The 23,422-nt window shown below is 55.6% G+C and overlaps 2 protein-coding genes across 4 annotated transcripts in view; both read right to left on the bottom strand.

The window, feature by feature from the left end:
- Positions 1-20,482, bottom strand: part of LOC113934374 (alpha-1-microglobulin/bikunin precursor) — a 26,818-nt gene extending 6,336 nt beyond the window's left edge. The window contains exons 1-7 of one of the 2 annotated variants that reach the window (XM_027615217.2): positions 20,364-20,482; positions 6,563-6,772; positions 5,245-5,387; positions 3,666-3,742; positions 2,731-2,847; positions 2,154-2,255; positions 1,396-1,442 (exon numbers count right to left, since the gene is read on the bottom strand). In XM_027615217.2, coding sequence (XP_027471018.1) covers positions 1,396-1,442; positions 2,154-2,255; positions 2,731-2,847; positions 3,666-3,742; positions 5,245-5,387; positions 6,563-6,679 — 603 coding nt within the window. In that variant the 5' untranslated portion in view covers positions 6,680-6,772; positions 20,364-20,482. Of the gene's footprint in view, positions 1-1,395; positions 1,443-2,153; positions 2,256-2,730; positions 2,848-3,665; positions 3,743-5,244; positions 5,388-6,562; positions 7,115-20,363 lie in introns of those variants that run through there. The other variant, XM_027615215.2, reaches the window with a different exon arrangement.
- KIF12 (kinesin family member 12) lies at positions 13,147-23,422 on the bottom strand. Of its 2 annotated transcripts, XM_027615214.2 has the most exons (19): positions 23,288-23,422; positions 23,152-23,217; positions 22,978-23,056; positions 22,671-22,798; positions 22,477-22,552; positions 21,964-22,098; positions 21,662-21,797; positions 20,683-20,774; positions 20,364-20,502; positions 19,625-19,743; positions 19,437-19,541; positions 18,781-18,877; positions 18,607-18,697; positions 18,314-18,400; positions 17,842-17,932; positions 17,666-17,770; positions 16,982-17,082; positions 16,768-16,886; positions 13,154-16,435 (listed from the first exon to the last, which is right to left on the bottom strand). In XM_027615214.2, the coding sequence occupies exons 1-19, from the start codon at positions 23,311-23,313 to the stop codon at positions 16,296-16,298; spliced, it is 1,932 nt and encodes a 643-aa protein (XP_027471015.1). In that variant the 5' UTR covers positions 23,314-23,422; the 3' UTR covers positions 13,154-16,295. The 2 variants fall into 2 exon arrangements, with proteins under 2 accessions (XP_027471014.1, XP_027471015.1); XM_027615213.2 differs by having other exon boundaries at positions 13,147-16,435; positions 20,364-20,774.

Raw genomic sequence — 23,422 nt, 5'->3', positions numbered from 1 at the left:
TCTGATGCCCAAGCGAAATGCCATTCAAGTGTGAAGGAAAGGGGCAGGCTTTCTCCAACAGGGAAGAATTCAGGGATTAAAACACACAGAACCCTCCCTGAAAACACCACTTGGTGAAGAAATGGCACAAGAGAAATCAGTGACTCGGGAATGGAGAAGCTCTGTGCTTACATTCACTAGGAGTGAGTGTGGAATACATTAAACTTACAGGACTCTAACTCCATGACTGGGACGTGGTGGCAGATGCTTATTTGAACTTCCAGAAGCTCACTCTTTTTTTTTTTTTTTTAATTCAAATTAAACTACACTTAATGCTTCTAAGACCTGGAAATAGCATCTCTGATACAATTCCATTTCATAACACTATGCCCATATCTGGGCAACTCTCCATCTAACATTCCTTCTATCTATCCTCTCTCCACATGTGGGCGTGTCACCGTTCCTGGGATAATGCAAATGCTGGTAGCTTTTGGGTGGTGGCATTTTTTTAAACTCTTACTTTATATACTTTGTTATTTTTAAATATTTTTTATTTTTTAATTTTAGTTCTTTATAATGAGCACATGTTAGTTTTATAAAATCAATGGTAATTTTTCTTTAAAAATACAGGCCCAGATAAATAATATGTTAACAGTATTGATTCTATGTAGGAATAAAGACACTGTTCTCTTTTTTTACTTTGGTATTTTTTTTTAAATTTTCAAACCTATGTTTTTGATATATTTAGAATATGTATTTGCTTAGAAACATAACCTTGAAAATGTATGTGTGTATATATATAATACATATATATACAAATATACACACCTACATACACACACACACACACACACACACACACAGTAGGATATATTGGGATATATAATTTCCAAATAGTCACAGAAAAAAATGAAGAAGCCTTAATCAATATGGTAAAGGCAGGAAAATAAACCAGAAGAGTAAGGAAGCCTAAAAAAATCAAACAGCAGAACAGGGAGAAGTGAGTTGGTTGAGAAGCAGCTTGCTCTCAGGTTTACTGCTTTTTTAGAGATCAACTGACTTTATCTGTTATTTATTGAGTACTATCGTCATTTCATCATTGAGTATTCTACTGGTTGTAGGCGGCACAGTGCTAAGAACTTTTCCAACATGTCACTGAATTCTAGCACATGGAAGGTGAGGGTAACTACCCTATTTCAGAGAGGAGGAAACTAAAGTCTGGATGGGGACAGCAAGTGGCCCAGATGGTAGAACTGGGATTGAACCCTGGGGGTCTGACTTCAAGGCCCCATGCCTGTCACTGCCTTCTCTCAACCTCTCTCAATGACCCCACCCACCCACCACAGCAGGACCTAAGCAAGGGCAGCAAAAATCAAGCAGGCGGGTGGGGATAAAGTGGGAAGAAGAGGTGCTTACCATGTGTGGAGAGGGCTCTGGTTCCTGCTCCCCAGGGACACACTCACCTAGGTCAGGACAGGAGAGAGAGGTGAGTACGAGGGCTTAGTTTCTTTCAGAATGCTAGTTACGTGTGCCAGGGGGGGCACCGCACCAGGGACAGTCTTGGGCCCTAGCCCACTTCATGAACGGCTCCACTCACGTGGCTCGCAGAAGGTCATTCACTGGAAAAGCGACAGGCTGGTGGCCGCAGCGTCCCTGCCATCGGCTCCGTCACAAGAACAGCAGTGGCTAACATCTGCCAAGCACTTACTGACACCAGGCACAGCGCTATTTAAAGGCTTTATTTCACTGACCCCTCACAGCAACTTACAAGGGAGGCATTATTATCCCCCATTTTACAGATGAGGAAAGTAAGGCTCTGGAAGGTGCACTAGCCAGAAGTCACAGAGCTCCACTTGAACTTCAGTCCTCTAGCTCCGGAGCCCATCCTCTCACACCAACACTGAACTGCCTCCTAAGAGGTACCTACGGATTCTGGATATAACCTCACTTAAACAGGTGGCGCTAGGGTGAGCGCTGAATTGGTTCCAGTCTCAGCTCTGCCAGGTGTATGCTCTGTGACTTGGAGCAAACACGGGGGCCCCAGCTGCCTCCTCTGTAAAGAGGGGTGGGGGGAACTATAACCCTACTTAGCTCAGACGGTTGCTGGAAATACCCAGGGGCTGGGAAGAATGAGGAGGGCACAGAAAGGTGAGGCGGGGTGGGGCTGCATTTACCTTTGTTGGCCATGGTGAAGATGGAGTCCTCGGGGATGCCCACCCCCAAGGCAAGCTCCCTGAACTCCTCCAGCAGGCTTTCTCGAAGCTGCGGCTGTCGCCCTGCAATGGGAAGCAGAGAAGATGCCTAGAACCACGGGTGCCTCGGCTGGCAAGGCCTGGGATTATTCTGCCCAGGGATTTTCATTTAGAAGTTGAAAACTATCAGCCCAATGTGATCTCTTCAAAACACTTATGGAAAGATTGGCTCACATAAGAGAAAGAGATGTCCCTCCCAGGCTCCCACCCAGGTCCCCCAAATCCCCACACATGGCTCTTTCCACTGGTTAAGGGCCTGGAAGCTCTGGAATTCTCTGGGCCTAGAATTTTAAAGACCAGAAAAAGAGGATTCTACCTCAGATGGAAGACTGAGCTCTGCCTCCTCCAGGGAGAGTAAATGTTTCCACCTTTCCCATAACTGGAGTCTTCCCAGAAGGATAAAGCAAAACTCCCGACTCCTCGCCATTCCACTGTCCCTAAATCATGGACCTTCTCCCATGCCCAACTCCTGCGGGCTTATCTAGCTCCAGGCCTTTACCATAGAGCTTGGCAGTAATGGTGGGCCCATGGTGGCGGCTGAATTTCTTGGTCAGAAAGATGGCGTACTCATCATAGTCGGTGTGGACCACGTAGGACTCCATGGTGATGTTCCATTCTGTATGGGAGATGCAGGAAGCCAAAGGGATCAGTGGTCAGAAGGCTCTTCTAGCCTGAGGTCCTTCACCTATTCCCCCCCCCCCACATCATCTATTCATCCATCCTTCTGTCTATCCATCTGTCTCCTCCATATATTTATCATTAATTCATCCACCATTACTCCATCCACCCATCCTCTCCATACATCAAACCGTAAATCCACTTCCTTCCTTTCCTCCTCCCTTACCTTCTCTTCCTCCCTCCATTCATTAATCTATCAGTTGATCTATCAGCTGACCGATTCACTCACTCACCTGCCATCCGTAGCTGCACTCGTTTACCAATCATTTGCTTCTTCTCTCACTCATCTTTTCTTTCCAACCATCCATCTACCCAAACATTCGTATATTCAACCACTCATACAATTATTTGACACACAGAGCATATCTGATAAACATCTGCCGGCTGAATGGCTATATTTATGTCCAAATCCCTCTGTCACTCAGTACCATGCACACCGGGCATGGCAGCTGCTCAGCAAATTCTTATCAGCTGATTGCGGATGCCTACCATGAGGGCTGATGAGATCCCGATGTTATCCTCAGAATTCAGCAACACCCCTTTCTTTCTGGATGCCCGTAAGTGCACGAGAGAGAAGGACACAGAGGGGGAAGGAGGACGACGAGGCGAAGGATGAGGAGGAACCTACAGGAAGCATCTCAGAAACATGGCTTTGGGGGCAGAGAGTGCCGAGGCAGAAAGAAAGAGAGCTTCGGACACATCGAGGTTTTTGCAGCAAAGGGCAGAACTGCGGAAGACGCCTCCAACTCAACTTACTGGGATTATGATAGAAGAACTTTCCGTTAGTGCTGGTTTTCTCATAAGCCCCGGAGATCTCCTCACAGGTGCCTCTCCTGGAGATGTACAAACCAGAAGAAAGGTAACCGCTGGCAGAGACCGAGGTCCCGACACCCACTCTCCCACAGGGTCCTTTCCGCTTTTTTTTTTTTTTCCCCCTTTTTGTAACTTGGAAAGTAACACTCCCAAATGTCTTGTTTCAGCCTCACCCCAGTGCTAGGGGACCCGTTCACGTAGGAAGGAAGAGAGGGACAGAGACAAAAGGGACTAGTCCATGCCATCCTCTCGGCAAAGCCAGCACTAAACATCAGCTTCCTTCCCCAAATCTGCACATCAGACTGACACGTGGGGAGGGGAGGGTGATGAGTGAATGCTTTGATGTGTTTATTACCCTGCGTCTCTCTGGCCCCAGTTCCCTCATCTGTGAAATGGGGATCGTGAAGCCTCACATGGCGGTCATGAGGGTCCAATGAGATACTATTAAACAGCTCACAGTAAGCACTATGAACACACCAACTGTTGTTACAATGACTGCTCATTATCTTATTAACATTTATCAAGCAACATCTGTGTGCTGGGCACTGTGCTACATGCGGAGGACACGGAGCAGGGCAAGACGGACTCTGTCTGCTCACGGACCCTAGAACTGAGTGGGGCCCAGGGGCAGGCCAGAGACCCAACGCAGTCAGTGCGGTGCCATGCGGAGAGAAGCTTGAGGTGCTCCAAGAGCACAAAGGAAGGCATGTAACCTGAACCTTGGTGGCGGTCAGGGAGGGCTTCCTGAAGGATATGACACAGAACCTGAGTCCTAAAGAGTCCACAGGAATTAGCCCAGGGAGATGGGGAGAGATTTTCCCAGTAGAAGGAACATCAGATGCGAAATGGTGGAAGGTTCCAGGAACTGAAAGAAGGTCGACTTGGGTTGGTCACAGAGTACCTGGTAAGTGCTGGGAGAGGCCCAGGCCACATCAAAGGAGCTGAATTTTATTCCCAAGGGCCATAGGGAGCTATGGAAAGGTTTAAGCAGACTTGAGTTTTCAAGAGGCCTTTTGTTTGCTGGGTAAAAGGTTTGAGATTAGAGATGGGGAGGAGTGTAGACAGCCTGGAAAGAAAGGCAGGTGGCCTGGGCCAGGGCGGGGATGGTACAGAAGGGAGAAGCGGACAGCGTGGAGAGATTTAGGAAGAGAAAGGACAGGGCCTGATGGTGGACTGCGCGGCCTGTGGCAGCAGAGAGAGGGGTCTTAGCACCTGCCTCCTACCCAGGTTTCCAGGTTGGGTCCTGGGGGTCGGAAGGCTCCTGACTGAGCTAAGGGACACCCAAGGATCAAGAGCAGATTTTGAAATAGGCATGTGTTGGGGTGCTGGCCCCCAGGTGCTGATGGGACAGTTCAGAAGGCGTGCCCTGGGCGAGGGCGGCAGAGGGACCTGGAGCTCAGAGGCAAGGTTCCTGCTGGGAGGAGAGCTCAACTCTCCAGGACAGGGTGATGACTGAAGCTGGGCTGGGGTGGCAGGTGGGCCCTGGCCTCTCCCGCCCCTCCCACCCCATCCCCTCACTCACCGCCAACGTGTGCTGGTCATGCTGATCTCCCCATCCGTCGCCCCCTCGCCCAGCACCAGCGTGCTCATGGACATCCTGTCCATGAACTTCTTCAGCCACGGGCAGGTGGAGCCCATGGCCACATGAAACCACTTCCCGTAGATCTAGGAGGCAGCCACAAGCTCTGAGGATCTGGGTTTGCCTCAGACCGCAAAGACAACTTGCCAAACACCTGCTCCCCTCCCTCCTGTCAATGAGAAGCTGTAATGTCTGACAGCTAATCGGAGACCACGCAGCTTCAAGGACGGACGGAGCCTAACGGTGGAACTTCCGTCCTCACCGCAAGCCTAGGAAGTGGGAGTGCAGATGGGGACCCACCCCGCTCAGTGGAAGGCCTTACTCTGCTTAGGTAGAGGATCTGTGCTGCTCACTTGGATGAGGCCCAGAGCCCCAGGGTTGAAGGTCATCTTCAACCACTGCTCCCCCAGCTGTCTTTCGCTCCTCCAAAGACAGGGAGCTCAGCACCCGGCAGGCAGCCCATAGCTCCGGGCTAGAAAGGATCTCCCCTCCTTGAACTAACTCAGGACAAGCCTGCTACCTCCTCCTCTTGGCCACAGAGCATAGAGTTGAAAAAGCCCTCACACATCCTGAGGAATGAGCCAGACCACCGCAGCACCCCCCCCCCCCCCGCCCCACCGAGTGCCCCTCCACCCACAACCCCTGCTTGTCTCTGAGCATAAACAAAATCCACGGCTAGAAGGTTCCGAGAGCCCCTCCAGGTCACCCAGTGACTGCGCCCAGAGTGGGAGCTGGGAGGCGGTCCTGGGGCTCCCGCACACTGCGCCTGCCCAGCCCTCTGAGTCCCACCGGCTCGATCTCTCTCCTGCTTCTCCCACGTCTGCCCTGTGCCACCCGGGATCTCTGTCCACAGCCGGGCCTGTGAGGGCGGCACACCCAGGGTGGCAACAGGTTGTGGGGAGAGGGGAGTGGCCAAAAGCCGAAGGGCTGGGGAGGGAGGGCAGGAAGTCACAAGAAGCTAAGCATGTGAGGGGGCTGCAGGAGCCTTCCCCAGGGTGGGCTGCAATCTGTAACGGAAGGCACAGAGCCCCCTGCAGCCCAGGGGGGCAGGTTCACACAGGAGATCGTGAGATTGTCAGACAAGAGGCTCGCAGAATGGCAGGTGCATAGCGTCGTAGCGAACCCCAGACGGTCTGAGCAGGCCCTGAGGAACCCAGCCCTGAGTTCCAGATTGGGAGATTTGCAACCCACCCCACCCCCGCACCCGCAAGGCCCAGCTGCTCGGACAGCCAGCCGTCGCCGCCAGAGAGGCCAGCCTTACCCGAGAGATGTTGAAGTTCTCTTGCACTTGGATGGCGTCGGGCGGCGTCAGCACGGGACTGGCACTCACGGCCAGGCAGGCAGTCAGCAACAGAAACAGAGCCCTGAGACTCCACATGGTTCTGGGCTCTTCTGCCTCGGGTGTCGCTCACAGGCTCGGTCTGGGGACAGGAGCCACCGCCTCTCTGCCTACGGCAGCTTCGGACTGAGGCTGGGGAGGGGGCCAGCAGCTTGTAGGTGACCTTGGTATTTGCCCTGCTCAGCCTGAACCAATCAGGGCCCCAAGCCCAGGTCTGATCGATCCCTTGCAATGTCCTGCCCCGGGTCAGTGGTCCCAAGGGGCCAGGGTGGCTGTTTCAGGGGAGGCACTGGCCAAACACAACCTGGCCCGGGTGCAGCCCAGGCTCCCCGCAGAGAGGAGATGAGCAGCCTGTCGCCTTTCCCAGTGGGTCATCTGCCTGAACCTCCCCCTCCAGTGGGAGCCAGCAGAGTGAGCTCATCGGGCCCCTTCCTCACAGGAGAAAACAGGAGGCCCAGGGAGAAGAAACGATGTAGCAGAGCCCACGGGGGGCGGGGGGAGCGTCTAAAGGCACAGCCCCGATGAGGACGCAGGCATCCTGTCTCCAGAGTTCCCTCTCTGACCCCTGGCTTCCTGGAGTCCTAGCAAGTAAGAGTAGGAATAATAACGATGATTTCCACAGCAGCTTCCATTCCCTGAGCACCTGCTCCAAACCAGCTTTGTACCAACACTTTACACGTGCCACAGAATGGAATTCAATCCCTACAGCAACCCTAGAAAGTAGGTGGTGTTTTTCCCTCTTTAAAGACAGGGGACTTGAGGGGTGCCTCAGCCGGTGAAGCGGCTGCCTTCGGCTCAGGTCATGATCCCAAGGTCCTGGGATTGAGTCCAGTGTCCGGCTCCTTGCTCAGCAGGGAGTTTGCTTCTCCCTCTGCCTCTGCCCCTCCCCCCAACTCGGGCGCGCACGATGGGTACGTGCGCTTTTTCTCTCTGAAATAAATAAGTAAAATCTTTAAGAGAAACAGAGAATAAAGACAGAGGATTTGAGGCTCTGAGAAGTAGGGTGCCTTGCCCCGGGGCTCCCTGCTGGGAAGCAGAGCTGCTGGGACAGGCGGCAGTGGGCGGTGGCTGAGAGCATGGACTCAGGAGCCAGCCTGCATCCCGTGCTGGCCTTGGGCGAGTGACGTGTCCTCCCACTGCCTGGGCTTCCTCATCAGTGAATGGGGACGCCAGTTGCTGGTCCACAGAACTGTTGTGAGGTCAGGGGCACGAAGCTTTGCAAAAGCCCTAGGGCAGCGTCTGGCACGTGGTAAAAGGTGAATGTGTTTGTAGCAGGTTGAACACAGTGTCCCCAGCAAAACTCGTGTGCACCTGGGACCTCAATGTGACCTCATCTGCAGAGGCAATTAGCTAAGATGAGGTGATAATGGATGACGGTGGGCCCTACATCTAACGCCTGGTGTCTTAATAAGAGAAAGGGGAGGGAGACTCAGACGCAGAGGGACGCAGAGGGACGAACAGGGAAGACAGCCATGTGAAGCCCAGGACAGGGATGGGAGCCAGCTACATACGAGTCAAGGAATGCCAAGGTCTGCTGGGACTCACCAGAAGCTAGGAAGAGGCAAGCAAGGATTCTTTTCTAGAAACTTCAGGAAGACTGTGGGCCCACTGACAGTCTGGTGTCAGGCTTCCAGCCTCCAGAACTGGGAGAGAATACATTTCTGTTGTTGTAACCCACCCAGTTGTGATACTTTGTTAACGGCAGCCTTAGGAAACTGTATACTGTTCATTAAACAATTTCAAAGAGAATTTAAAAAAAAAACCTAGGTCTGTTTGTCTCCAAAGCTCAAACTCTTGCCCCTGCTACTGTGGGCCCTCTCGGTGAAGCTCTGTTTTCCAGCAGTCAAGAGTCGCTGTCCTTACTTCCTCCCTGTTCTTGACATGGAACATTCCATGCTCACAGAAGGCCCCCTGCTATGGCTGGGCATGCCCCCTTCAGATAGGGGGTTCAAAAGCAAGAGCCATGTTCATGTGAGAATCCAGGAGAACCCCCTCCCCCCAGCGGCACCAGTAAATGGTGTGTCACGTCCCTCTGTAAGAGCCACCCAATACCTTCATCTCTCACCAGTATCAGGTACAAATATGTCTCTATTCCTAAGTGATTGTTTCCTTTGCTCCATCACCAACACCTTGGCTACTGACGGCATTTCCTTTTTGCTTTGGCTGCCAGGAAGCTCAAAGCCATGTTACAAATTTAATCACACCACCCATCTCGGCTTAGATTTCTGGGGACAATTACCTTCCCTCTTGTTCACAAGGTTTCTCAATCTTTCATGGTTTGGTTAGCGGTGGTAGAAGGAAGGCAGTCTGCCATAAGAGGCATTCAGAGAACTGGGAGCCAGAAGCCCTGACTTCTCTTCCACTATCTTTGCAGAGGACTTTCCCTCTCTAAAGCCCACTTTCCTCATCCATAAACTGAAGATAACAGTCCTTGTTCTGTCCGCCAAGAGGTCAAGTGAGGCAGTGGGTCAGAGTGCTCTGTAAACTGTCCACTGTCCCACCTGGTGATGAACTCCAGCTTTCTATCTGGGGGGAAACTGAGCTGGTATGAGACTGAAACACTAACAATCAGGAGGAATAGAGCCCTCTCTGAAGCTTGCCCACAGCCTCACGACGGCTCCTCTGCTCTTCCCAGCAGGTCTGCATTAGGACTGTCAACGCCACTGACCCCACGGGAAGGCTGGGGAACGCAGGGGTAAAGACAAATACTGGCCTCTTTAGGACAGAACTGTTCATTCAGCCACACGGCCTCTCCCGGGGGGGGGGGGGGTGCAGAGGCCTAGATGTTGATCTCCTTGCCTGCCTCCAGGGATGTTTGCTATCCTGAGATGATTAACCAGAGCAAACAGAGAGAGCAAACTCTTCCAAAGCCCACCTGGACTTTGAGCTGTTTTTTAAAAAATTAACCCTGGACCGCAGGATGCAAGGTCATTAGTGGTCTGGGGATGCTGACCCCTCTTCCCCCTCTGGCCATCAGGGCGGGAGGGTGGAGGCTCTGGGGCCACCTCCGGAACCAGCCCAAGTGGAGGCGGAGGGCCTACCATCCAGGAGGTACGGCAGGAACGGAGGGTCATTTTCAGATGAACACATGGGGGCTCAGGGAGGGAATAGGACTTGTTCAAGATCACCCAGCTTACGGCTGAGCTGGGGTGCTTGGTGCTGGGGGTATGATGGAGCACACGAAGGGCCTCCTAGAGTTCACTCCTCGTGGGGGGCGGGGGGGAGGAGAAGATGGTAAGACAGATGGTCACTGCAGTGATGGGGAGCAGAGGGAGGGGAGGGGGGTCTAACCTGCTGGGGAGTTCGCCAGACAAAAGTGCAAGGGGGCCCGTGGAGGGAGGAGAGGGTGCTCCAGACCGAGGGACAGCACCATTGGAGCCGAAGAGGAAGCAGATGGCGAGACAACGATGTATCTCGGAAGCAAAAACCAACCAGCCAACCAACCAACCAACCATCCAAACTACGGAGCTGGAGCTTGGGCGGGGGAGTGGGGGAGGGGAGGCAAGTAGCGAGAGTGAGGCTGGGGAGGGGGCCGAGGCCCAGCATGTAGGACTGCGATGCCAGCCCAAAGGTCTGCTCGCGAATCTGGAACGGGTGGGGAGTGCCAGTGGGTTTTCAGAAGGGAATGGCCCATCAGATCTGTAATCGGGAGAGATCCATGAAGAGGGAGTGGAAGTGAGGGCCAGAAAGCAACTCCCTATGAGGTTCTCCAGGAAGGAGGAAGGACCAACAGGGACATCAAGGCCACAGGGCAGGACTCAGACCAGAGGGCGTGGTCAGAGTTCGGGCCTTGGTGGAAGGGGATAGCGGGGTCCTTCCTTCCCCCACGAGGAGGTATCCAGCCCCAGGCCTTGCCCCAGACACCTGACTCTGCGCAGTTCCCCTGGACTCAGAGTGTGGCCTGCCCACTCATGGTGAAATTGGGAGGTGGGCAGCACCTGGACTCCATAAATAGCATCAGGAGAGGGGACCTTCCACTGCTCGGCTGTTTCTATGCTTTACTTCTTCCCCACCCATCCCAAAGAGCTAGTCCACCTACAACTTTGAGTCCCAGCCCTTGTGATTTGCTGGGTGACCATGGGGGGGCAGGCTTTTCCTTCCCTGACCTCACCTTCCTCATCCAGACCTGCAAATGAGGCTAAAGCAGCTCACTGGACACGGCTGATATAAGAGCTCAGTGAGGGACATTTGTGAGCATCCTCCCTGCTCCCCAAGTGTGCACACTGGAGGGGCCTACATCCTCACAGGCACTTAGCACAGCGTGGGGTTCCAGGTAAGGGCCCCAGAAATGCAGGAATTACACTGCCAGGAGGTGAGAGCGCCCCATGTCCGCTAGAGGGCAGCAGAGAACTTCTAGAAAGACCACCCAGGTTTGCTCAGCCGGCTCCACACAGACCAGGAGCCAGAGGCCTAGAGCAAAGGCCCATAGAAGTGGTAGAACCAGCACTAGAACCCGGCCTTCCTTGCCCCAGGACTGCTTCAAATCCCCTGGGGAATATAGAACATTCAGCCTCTACCTTGCCTATACCCTACCTAGCTACAGAGTTGGATGCTTAGATGGGGCCCTTTTAGAAAGAGTTTCCTGGAAGATTCTCCTGGTGAACCAGACTTGGGTGCCACTGCTTTAGACCACAAAGGCAGACTCAATTCCTACATGTGCCAGGCCCCAGGCCGGGCGCCCTACAAGCACATCTTACTGAATCCTCCCATTAAGGCTCCATCACTTTACTACAACGGTTGCTCTATTTTATAGAGAGAGAAACTGAGGCTAAGGGCTCAGGTGAACAGGTGCCAAGGCCACCCAGCTAATAAGTTGTGATTCGAACTCAGATCTGTCTCCCTGACACCTGCGTCACTCTGCTTACCTCCCAGACCCTGTCCCCTCCTAAACAGGACCTTGGGCCCTGTTCTTTCAGACACCTGGAGCAGAAGGGTGGGTCATCGCCCTCCACTGGACTCCTCACTGCAGGAGTCAGGCTTACATGTGCCTGCTTCTCCTTTCCCCAGCCAAGAGCATGCTCCGGGCCTGCCACACCAAGACCTGATCCATCCCTTCCTCCCTGGGGCGGAGCAGTATGTCAGGCACTTAGTAGGTGCTCAGTGAACACATACCAACTGACTTCCTTAGAGCTGTGAAGGAGAATGTAGGTCAGACCCCCAAGGACCACCAAACTACAAGGCAGCTGAAGGAGGCTAGAAGATTGGAATCACTACTCCAAGCCCTTAAATCATGATCAGCGAATGACTAGAAAGCTCAAGGACACAGTCCAAAAGGCAAAGAGACTTTGTTCGGTGGTGGCATTTCCTTGTGTCCCCAGTTTTGAATTAGTCTGTGTGCCATGGCCGGGAGGACTCCCAAGCTTCATTTAGCAGAGTGATGGTCAAGCGGTTGAACTTTGCTTCCAGACAGACCTGGGTCCCAGTTACGGCTGTGCCTCCTTCTTGCCTATGTGATCCTAAGTGACTTCACCTTTTAGGATCTGAGTTTTCCCCTCCATTAAATGGGGTTAAGAGGAGCCCATGGGATGTAGAGGAATGAAATGATGAAGGACAGGTCATGTTCTTGCTCCTTGAAGAGAGCGGAGTGAAGAGTGCCCTTGGATGTTGTCAGTCTAGCCTCCTGACTGTGGGAGAGGCAGGCTTAGCCTGGAGAAGCAGCTTGCAAAGTGAGACACTCTGGAACTGAGTGCCCTTGAGGTCCAGGGGACAGAGCTTGTGGCCACTGTCCAGCTCCCTTTGCGCCAGTGAAGAAACAGTTTTCCCAAAGGAGTAAACATCCAAAGACTGGCCTGTTTCCAGGAAGAGGACCCAGGCATTTTCCTGCTCTTTGCAGGCTGGTCTTATCTGTCCATTAAAGCAGGACCTCCAGGGACCTGCCCTGACTCTTGGCTGACCGAGCTGATATCACCGAATGTCCTCAGATGGACTAAAATAGCTCTTTCCCAAAACCTCTAGGCAAGCTGGACTTTTTGGAAAGTCCCCCTGGCCCTCCTTCAATGAAGACAAATGAATGTCTCTTAATTAGCCCTGGCAGAGCAGCGGGGACTCTTCCCTGGCTCTTGCACGGGGAGACAGTCCTGGATGGCCACTCTCTCCCTGCAAGAATCCACGTTCGAAGAGTCACCTCGTAGGAAGGAGCTGGCAGAGTGGCTATCAACCAGTTCATGAGTCTGAAATGACCAGGGAGCAGATCGTGACAATTCCTCTCCTGCAAGGACAGGAACATTGCACATGTGTGCTGAGAGCATCCGTTATTAATAACAACAGGAATAACAATTAGCATTTATGTAGCACTGACCTGGTGCCAGGCTCTGTCCTCAACAGTTTATGTGGAGTTGCTTTTAATCCTCATCTCCTATCCTCTATGAGCGCTTAGTAACTTCTCACAGGATAAACCTATCTTATCCCCACCTTACAGAGGAGGAGCCTGAGGTTCAGAGAGGTTAACTATCTTGCCCAGGCTCTCACAGCCATAAGTCGGACTGAGGCTGGAAGAGGGGCTGCATCTGCCCAACGTTCCGATGCCTAGAGACTATCCAGACCTCCAGCCTGACAGCCAGTAGACCCCTGCTTACACTTCCGCTGGCTGCTATGCCGGGCTTCATAGCAAGACCCCCCCCCCCCCCCGCACCACACTGCCCCCACCATTAAAATAAAGGAAGGGGGATCTCTGGAAGCCCAACAAGGGCACAACAACAGAAGTCACCTAAGAGAACACAAACTATCCCTCAGAGGGGCTGAAATCAACCTGTTGGGTACAAACCTGAATATGAATTTGGGGCAAATGTGTCACTAGACAAAGGGCAGACAGACCCCGAGAGAAGGCAGGACACGTCTGGGAGGTGAAAGGAGGCTGGTGCAGCCAGAGCAGAGATGGGAGGGAGATGTTCTCGGCAGTGGGGTCTGCACACTGTCTCACATTATCTGCACCCGCTGGGGTCTATCTTGGGGTTGAATGCCCAGAGGAGACCTCAAAAGCAGCACAAGGACCCACAGGTGTGCTCTTCCTAACCTTAAGTCCTACAGTGATGCTTCCAGCCAAACTCCTGTTCCTGCACTGGCTGAGAGGGAGGGTCCCCAAGGATCTGGAGAATTCAGCCAGGGCTCTAGACATCTAGATTCATCTCTAGATTTGCCAGCATTCTAGAAACTCATGGATAGCCTTCCAAGCTCTGCTGAACATCCCCCTCCCCAGCTAGAGAGTTCAGAGAATTCTTCCCAAATTCTACACACAGTTTTAAAATTTCTGAGAGATCATTTAAGGATCTGGGATTCCGGAAAATGTCTACAGTGCTTCAGGATTTCCTAGAGCATCCCTCAATTCTGATGTACCAGAAACCTTCTAAGCTTACAGTTCTGGAGGACGATTACCCTATTTCATGGGGCTGGAGAAGCGACCTCAGATTCCAGCATCCCGGGGAAGCCCTATAGCTTTCAGGGCTCCAGAAGTGCCCTCTGGAGTCCTCACGCGCTAAGGACCACTGGACTTGAAGAGTCTTGATACATTACTGGGGTCCTCTGGAATTCCTCCAGGGTTTCAGGATTCTGGACAAGGGGCAGTTCTAGAGCAAGGATGTTGACCTGGAGATGGACACATGGCCTAGGAGATGGGGTGCTGGAAACTGGTCTCCTTGAGTCTATCTGTGGGAAAGTAAGTGGGGGTTTTGCTGAGCTGGAACTAGGAAACTGGAAAATCATGGCTGGCTCCAGCGGAAGGAGGAATCATCCAAACACAAAATGAACCCGCAATAGCCAGGGTCCCCCTGGGTGGTCCCTGTCCACCGTCCCGAGGCAGCTGAGGAAAGCTCTCACGCTCAGTGCCAGGGGCCTTCCCCGCTGGGGGGCTGGAGACCTGCCAGCAAGCAGGGCCCCCATACAGTGAGAGAGAGAGAGAAGGGCTCTGGAGAGGGGGAGCCCAGGCTCGAGGATGCTGAACCACTGGGGCCCAGGTGGCACCACAATTACTTAGAATAGAGATGGCACTAACCAGGTTCACCCTCCTCCCCTCCTTCAGGTCTCTGCATGAATGTCACCTGCACCCCCCTATTTAAAATTGCACCCACCCTGGCAGATGGACCTCCCTGCTAGATTTTGCTCCATGGCATTTATCACCAAGTTCCCTCTATTCTGCTCTTTTTCTTGTTTCCTGTGTTCGGTGACGGTAAGGATTCTTAGGCTTTGTTCAAGGCTGGTCCAAAGTGGGTTCTCCATAGGGATTTGTGGAACGAATTTTTTCTGAACCCAGATCGATTTCATCAAATGGTCATATTGACTGAAAGTTGCTTTTGGCTAAACTGTCTGCAACAAGCAAAGCCTCGTGCTGTACTCTTTCCATCCACAAGTAGACTTAATCCCTGCAACTGCCCAGTGAGGGGGTACTACTATGGTAGCCATCCTGCAGATGTGAGGACTCAGGTTCGCAGCAGTGAAGTCATTTGCCCAGGATCACTCGTGGTTAAGTGAGGAGGCAAGATGCGCCCGTGTGTGGTTCAGTCTGCGGACTTAACCAAGCCCACTCTGCTGGGCCCAGTGGCCTGTGGCCTCTGGTTGTCACCCCTCGTCCTGGGCTCCGCCTTCTTCCACTGGCCTTCCACTGAGTCTCCACTGTTGGACACCCCAAATGCCCAGTCACACGTCTTGCCTTTCAATAACTGGCTGCTGTGAGCTTCCTGGGCAAAGCCAGCGTGTCCCTTGTCAGTCCTGTTCACCACCCTGGTTTGTGCCGATGCCAGGAGTGTTGAATGAATGAATGAGCGAACAAAGGTAGGAATGAGCCCTGTGGGTCTCAGTTTCCCTAACTATAAAATGGAAGAGTAAGATTAGTCCCGTCGCTCCTTCTTTAATGAGATCCTCCCACTAGCACCTCCAATTTCTCACGTCACATCTGGACTTCCCCCTAATTGTAGACCCACTGCATCCCCCTGGGATCCTGATATCCTCTTCACCTCCTGACCCTCACTTGAACTCCACAGACAAGGAGTCTCACCTCCCATCTAATTGGCTGAATACCATAAAGTGATCCAGGGACGGTTCAAGGCCTGTCCAAGGTCCCAGGAAGTCTGTGGCATCGGAACTCAGACCTCAGGACCCCTCCAGCACCAGCACGCGTGCAGCCCGCACAAAGGTCAGCTGGAACTGGTCTCCCTCACACTCCCGCATGGAGACGCTCACCATTTGATTTCCCCACGTCTGCCCTGGTACATGTAGCAGTTGCTCAACTAAAACTTCTATCATATACAAAGGAGATGGCAACCCGGACTATTCCTGATCAGAAGGGGCACGCACCTCTGCCGAGAGTCCTCTTCTCCTCGGGCTCCCCTGAGAGTCCCTCCTCTCTGGGATGTCTCCACGCAGAAGTGCCTGACGCCCCGAGAGAGGACCCACCACATTCGGAGCCGACACCTCTCTTTATTCGTCTATTTCGTCACCTGCTGCCTGGCTTCTCCCAAATCCAGTCTCATCTCTCACAGTCCGGGGCAGCACCCTCCCTCTGCTCCCCCAAACTGCCCACCAGCTCCTACCCGCGGCCCTCAGGAACTCCCCTCTGCCTGGCAGGGCGGCTGCCATCCCCACTGAGCAGATGGGGGGACTGAGCCCTGGAGCGCAGAGCCCAGACCAAGGTCACGCGGCGGTCTCCTGGGTTTCTGCTTTGCCCTCAGCAGGGAGGGAGGACTCGGCTGGGGCTCCGTGTAGCCTCGCTGGGGGGTGGCTGGCTCCGGCCGCGACGGAGGGAGCTGCCAATTTGGTCTCTGAGGGCCTCCAGTCTCCGGGCCAGGTTTGGAACTGCAGCCCCACCTGAGGAGCACACGGTGAGACTCGAGGCCTGCGCTCCCTTGGGCCCCTCCCCGCCCAGAACTATCAGTGTCCCAACACCCTCTGGGAAAGCCTCGGGTGGTTCCCCGCCCCCTCAACATACACCACGGGCTCCTGCACACATCTGGACATACAAGTGGCCCCAGGAAGAGAATTCCAAGTTTGGGAACTGGCTTACAAATCGCCTCTCAACACACACCCTGTTTCAGAGATGGGAAGACTAAGGTCTGGAGAGGGTGGGTCTGGCCCAAGATCACCAAAAAAAAAAAAAAAAAAAATCCCACGAAGGGCCCCTCCCTCTCTCTCTTCTTCACCTCTCAGCACTGGTGACGTGTTCGGGGGCCCCATGGGCAAGGGAGGTGCAGAGGGTACCACCTCCTCCTCCGTCAGCATCTCTGCCAGGACTCGGGTCTGAGTCCAGTCGCTAGGACTCCTGGGCCAGGGTGGGTTGGGTGGTAGGAGGTGAGCCTTCGAGTTCCCAGGGCCGGTCCCCTCCTCCCCTGTCCCAGTGCCCCAGGGCTGGCCCACCTCTCTCTCGGACACTTGGCAGAGCCAGGGTTGCATGGGGGTGCCCAGGGTGGGGGCTGGGCAGAGAGGGGCATGCCACCTGGGGCCTTAGGGCCAAACACCTGCAGGAAAGACCAGAGCCCACACTGGGTGACCCTGCCTCTACGTGCCCCCACCTTCCTGGTGCTACCACCATCTCGGCCACGTCTGCCCCCACGGGACACCAAGAATATCAGGTGGACATAAAGGTGCAGGGTCTTGGTCCCTTTTTCTGTGGGCAGTGGGTAGCCCTTGGAAGGTCCTCTCTGGAGACAGGAACTCCCTGAGGGCAGGAACCGTGTCTGGTCTCTGTCGGGATTCTTGGTGCCCAGAACTGGGGCTGGCACAAAGCTGGGAGCTTCGGGGAGAGTCACCGAGCGAGTGAACAAGCACGTGAGTGAAGATGTAAATGAGCACTGTGCGAGCGGACGAGGGAGTACGCCAAGTGAGCGAGGCTCCGTGGCGTCCTGAGAGAAGGCAGGACGGGGAGGGGGCCGAGACGAGCGAGCCAGCCTTTCCGAAGCCTGGGTCGGGACCCACACCTAGCCCCTCACCCTGTGATCCAGCCTGGGACCCTGCAACTCCGGAGCCTCCTGGGCCGCTGACCCCCTGGATCAAAGTCTCCAGCTCTCCCCTGCTCACTCCCCGCCCCCATGCCTGTCCTACCTGGGGCAGGTGGTGCTCCCCCCGTGCGCAGGCCCAGTGGGCCAGTGGTGCTCGGCACAGGGGGCAGAGGCTGTGGCAGGGGCAGGAGCAGAGGGGTGGCAGGGCCTGCAAGAGGGCACGTCAGAAGCTTCTCGCCAGTCCTGTTCCTCACCCCTCCCAGCCGGGCAGAGACTCACGTGGCATGGCGGAGCCGGCGCCATCACACAGGGACACTGTGGGGCTGGGCCGGGGTGGGGCTGGTGATGGGAGCAGGCACAGAGGAGGCGCCTGGGGAGAACAGCGGGGTCTATGCCTACAGCCCGCAAACCAACACCAGGCTGGCTGCCACGTCCCCCCTTTTAACACACACTCAGGGAGCACTTACTCCATGCCAGGTACCGTTCTCCAGGCTTTACATACGAGCTCATTCAATCCTAACTTTACAACCACCCTATAAAGTAGGCACTGTATTACCCCCATTTTATAGAAGAGGAAGCCCAGGCAGGCAGAGGTAAAATGACTCCCCCAAGGTCACACAGCTAGTAGGTGGCAGAGCTGAAATTCGAACCCAGGGGGTCTGGGTCCAGACTCTTGCCCATTTCACTGAGCTACCCTTTCCCATCTGCCCTCTGTCCCAAGGCCTGTCTCCGGGCTGGCAGCCGTGCTCACCGCTCCAGCTCCTGCACCTGCTGGGCCAGGATGCGCTGCTCATCCCGGGCCCGGTCCCGGCTACCCTGCAGCTGGCTGTTTTCTTTCCTGGAAAGAGCGGGCCCCAGGAAGGTGACGGGAGGCAGAGCTACCAGGAGGGGTATCAGTTAGCTCTCCTCTTTGCGGGGAGAGTATGAGCCCCAGGAGGCAAGGGGGGACAGCAGGGTAGCGTGGACGAGGGAGTAGTGCAGCTTGGCAGAGCAGCCCACAGGGGAGGGGTGGGGCACAGTCCCCCTGGCTGAGGCGGGCCCTACCTAAGCCTCTCATTCTCCAGCATGAACTCCTGTAGCATCCCATAGAGGTTCCGCTGGGCCCAGGCCACCCGTGCCCCACTGAGACTTGAGGCTGCAGGGAAGGGGAAGACGGCTGGATCCACAGGAGCCCCAGACCCTATCCTCACCCCACCCCTGCCTCCAGGCAGCTCATACCCTTGGGGTCTATTTGCCCCAGTTGGGACCGCAGGCAACGGTTCTCCTCCTGGAGCTGCAATATCTCAATCTCCAAACGCTGGGGTTGCTTAGGCGACTGCAGAGAAAGAGGCCCAGAGCTGCTGCTTATGGCTGTACAAGTTGTGCACTGTACAAGGGCTTCCAGGGGTGGCTGAGTAGAGCCTAAACTCTAGCCCACGCTTCACTGGCCAGCCTCGCATCCTGGCACAAGGCTACATCCGCCTGGAGGAGGCACCTTGTCCTATTGCTATCAAAGCTGTATGCCTGGAGGGCCTACTCTAAGCTAGACCTGCTCCAAGTCCGACCTTAAACTCAGTTCTGTTCAAACCCTGGCCCAGATTCTGACCCCAAACAAGACACTACGTCAGATCCCAACTCAACTCAGACTTAAGCATGGTACCAACTGGGACCCTGGCTATCCCCTGAATCATATCCCAAATCGGACCGGACCCCCAGACATGCCCTAACCCTGACCATGACCCTGACCCCACCCTACCCAATCATGACCCCATCACCAGGATTCTGACTCTAATCCCAACTCTGACTCAGTCCCAGACTTCTCATGACACCAACTCAGGCTCCAGCTACTGCCTGATCCCCAGCTATCTCCTCTGCCTGTGTCTCCCTCCATTCACCTTGGGGGCCTGTGGCCGAGTGGTGACGCGCTGGGCTCGGCTTGCATATCGCAGGGTGCTGAGAGTCTCAGGAAGGCACTGGGCTGAAGGGGACACGCAGGCCACCTGGGGAGGACTGCCCCTGAGTGTTCCTCTCCGGGACCGCCTCCCTCGGGAGCCATTCCTCCCTGCCAGCCCCTCTTGGGTACCATGAGGGTGACCCCGCGTCCCCCCAGCGAGTCTGCCAGCAGCTTGGTGAGCTTGCTGTCCCGGAAGGGGATGTGGCTCTGCTTCCTCTGTGGGTCCAGCAACAGGGAGATGCAGTGACCTGGGTGGGACAACAAGGCCACCCAGCTGGTACATGCAGAGCTGGGATCTCCACCCAGGCCCGTGTGACTCAAAGATCTGTCTTTCTACAAGATCTCGTTACTCGGTCAGACCGGTCTCTGCCACTCGACTGGGGCTCCTGAGGGCAGAGATGGCCCTGTCAGACCACCCCTGAACCTCGCACTCAGCAGGGGCTCAGGAAATGAAGAAGAGTTCCCTGAAAACCTCCCCGTGTGGGGAGAGGAAGGGACCTCAAGGCCCAGTGACCTGGGGTGGGGGTGGGAAGAAGGTCACTTCCCTTCTCTTCATGGGGCCGCAGTCTTCCCAAGTGTACATGGGACAGGCTGAATGTCTGAGGGCTCATCCTCTGCACTTGAGTGTTTCTACCTCTCAAATGAACATGTACCTTTATAAACCCTCAGCGTTTATAGACCCATAAAGTTCTAAGAGGGGAGGTACCAGTCAATAGCATGGTGAGACCAGGAGGAGGCGGGTGGCTCCTGGGTCACAGCTCTTGACTCCCCACACTACATCTCCTCTGGTTTCCCCCACTGGGGACAGCTCTGGGCCAGGCTCAGGGGAGGGACATGGGAAGTCTGCCCAGCTGGCCCCACATCTCACCCAGGGCCAGCAGGCTGCGGTTGATGCTGTTCGCCTCAAGCATCAGCTCCCCACGGGATCCTGTGGCCGCCACCTTCTCACTGCCAGCCAGGTCTACAAAGCACAGCTTCCCCCCCATGGGGGGCTCCCCTGGAGGCATCTGTGGGACAGGGAGATCAGGGCTCGATGGGGACTCGGGAGGAGCCGTCCCCACCAAAGTCACAAAGCCAACGATTTCCACTAATACCTCCAGCGCATGCCCAAGTCGCTTTCTACATCCAGAGGCAGACCCCTGCTGGGTGGCCCTGGGCCAGCTCCTTCCCCACGTGGGGACACTCACAGTTTGGCGGCTGATGTAGAGTGTGAGCAGGGCATGGCTTCGGCTGGAGGCCTGGTTCAGGGTGTGAGCTGAGCTCCGTCGGCGGCTAAGACCTAGAGGGGGAAAATGGCAGGAGATGGACCTGGTAGGAAAAGCATGTCGTCACCGATGAAGGAAAAGAAGCAAGGGCATTCTGGGAGAGGGGCCAGCCTGTGCAAAGGCACAGAGGCAGGAAAGGGGAATGAGGGGCTGCTGGGTCTGCCTCTAGCACGGACATGTGTAAGGAAGATGAAGAGTACTGAGCAAAGGAACGTCCGCTGAATTCACATTTTGTGGGCATCTCTCCCATTGCCTTGTGGGGAGAGGGAGAGGGAGAGAGGGAGGGGGAGGGAGGGGGGAGGGAGGGAGGGAGAGAGAGACACTCAGACAGAAAGCTCAGCTCTGGGCACAACTTTGGGGCCAGAACCCAGAGTCCCAGTGTCCCCAGTGCCTGCTACAGGGTGGGTGCTCAATAAATATTTGATGAATGAATGAGGCTGGAAGAGAAAGACGGCACATGCTAGCCTAAGAGGTATGACCTTTACCTTTAAGAAACTGGAAGGGTCTGGGGGTCTGGAGAGGAAGACGGATGTGGTTGCTGCATGTAGGGGAACAGACTGGAAGGGGAGAACCTTGAGGTGCAGAGACCTCCTCAGGGGGCAAAGATGGGGCCTGACCAAGGCAGAGGCCCTGGGCTGGAGAGACCATGACCCTGACCCCACTCTACTCAATCATGACCCCATCATCAGGATTCCAAGAGTTTGGATAGCAAAATCTGCAAGCCTGGTGTGGGGTGGGGTGAACATCTCTGGGCTGTGTCTGAATTGTTGGTTTGCTGGCCCTTTTCTCCCACACGGATCATCACAATCCACAGCTCCAGCCAGGGGCTTGGGGTGCAGTCAGTGAACAGCTGAGGAATGGGCATCCCCATACCCCAAAGCACCCCTGAGGTAGCACACACCCATTTGCAGAAGTTCCATCAGGGACCCCAGACTCCCAAACTCCACCACCCGCAGCTGCTCCACATAGAAACCCCGGGTCTTGCTCCAGCGAACAGGGAGGGGCCGGGGAGATCCCACGCTCAGAAGGTCTCGAACCTGAGATAAGGGTGGTAGGTGAGGGAAGGGGCCCTGAGTCCACGTTCCATCCACCCCCAGCCCTTACCGACAACAATCCCCCAGCCTCTTCTGTCCCTTGACCCATGCTCCTCCGAGAGAAATGCCTCCTTTTCCTGAGGGCTGTCTATTCATCTCAGTCCCAAACCTGCTCATTGTAGATCTCCAAATAGGAGGCACGGAGGGTAACAGGCGCGCTCAGGTGCTGCACCCGGTCTAACAGCCAGGCGAAGGTCCTCTGCATGATGCCAGCTAGGTTGTGGGGTACGGGCACACCCTCGCCCTGGGGGCACAAACAGCTGAGCCAGGGACTGGATCATGATCAAGCACAAAGTAGCAGTCATAACTACCCTTTGTAGAGGACTGCCCTAGTATGCGCCAGGAACTGTGCCAAGTTCCCGTAGAACATCGCCGGCAATCCTCGGTCAGAACTCTCACTTCCGTTTACAGATGAAAAAACCGAGAGCTACTAAGTAAAGCGGATAAAAGTGGCTCCATATTGGGCAGGCGCCGTCACCTCTCCGGTCGTCAGTTTCGCTGTCCGCAAATAAACGGGGCTGGGCGGCACGCAGGCCCTTCACCCTGGAAGTGTGTGCCACCCGCGGCTCCCCAAGGCTTCGAGTCTCCCTTTCCCTCCCCGCTCCACCTGCGCTCGGCCCACCTGCGGAGGAGGCCCGGTCAGGGTGTAGGTCTTCCCGGAGCCGGTCTGGCCGAAGGTGAAGACAGTGCAGGAGAAGCTGCGGGCGGCAGGGGCGCGCGGCTGGACCCAGGCGGCGGCCTGCTGGGGCGGCGGGGGTAGGCTGAGGGCCGGGGGGGCTGTCCCGGGGGGCGGGCCGTCAGCGGGGCCTCACTCACCCGCGCAGCGCCAGCTCGCCCAGGCGCCGCACGCCGCACGCCCGGAACACGTCCTCCTGCGTGCGCGCCGCGTCCAGCACGGCGCCGAAGCGGAACGCCACGTCCGGGCCGCCGCCGGGGGGGCTCACCTGGGGGAGGGGGCGGCCGAGGAGGGGCGGGGCACGCTGGGGGCGGGGCCTGGGAGGGCGGGGCTCACGGGGTTGTGGGGGGAGGCTGGGGCCTGGGACAAAGCTGCCCCCGGGGAAAGGGTGGAGGGGCCTTCAGGTAGGTTTGGGGGGGGCGTGGGAGGGGGAGAGGGGTTCCTCACTTGCAGAGTCCGGGTTCCCGAGCAGTGCAGCGCGCTCTGTTCCCCTCGACGCAACTCGGCGGCGTTCATGGGACGCACCCTGGGGCCCGTTGGGAAGGCGGATAGTCCATCCCGTTGTCGCTGCCAGTCCTGTCCTCCCTCGTCCCCCTCACCCCCCAACCAACCTATAGCTACCTGAGCACCACCTGGATGGGCGTTTCTGGCCCCTCCGGCCCCTGCTCCAGGCTCCGCGCGGGGTCCCTGTGGCAGCAACGGGAGTTACCATCCCTGAGCCCAGAGGCTCCTCGAACCTCCCAGAATCTCTGCTTACCCGTCGGGAGACCCGCGTTCCTCCATGTCCTGCTTTGCACACGGAGTTAGCTCCGCCCGAGTCTCGTTCCTTTCTCTCCCCACTACCCTCCCTTTTCCACCACACTGGGACTGGCTATACACACCTTACATCCCC

The sequence above is a fragment of the Zalophus californianus genome, chromosome 13 (assembly GCF_009762305.2).
Source record: "Zalophus californianus isolate mZalCal1 chromosome 13, mZalCal1.pri.v2, whole genome shotgun sequence".
Lineage (NCBI taxonomy): Eukaryota > Metazoa > Chordata > Mammalia > Carnivora > Otariidae > Zalophus > Zalophus californianus.
The sequence above is the reverse complement of the archived record's forward strand: the minus strand, read 5'-3'. Positions and strand labels throughout refer to the sequence as shown.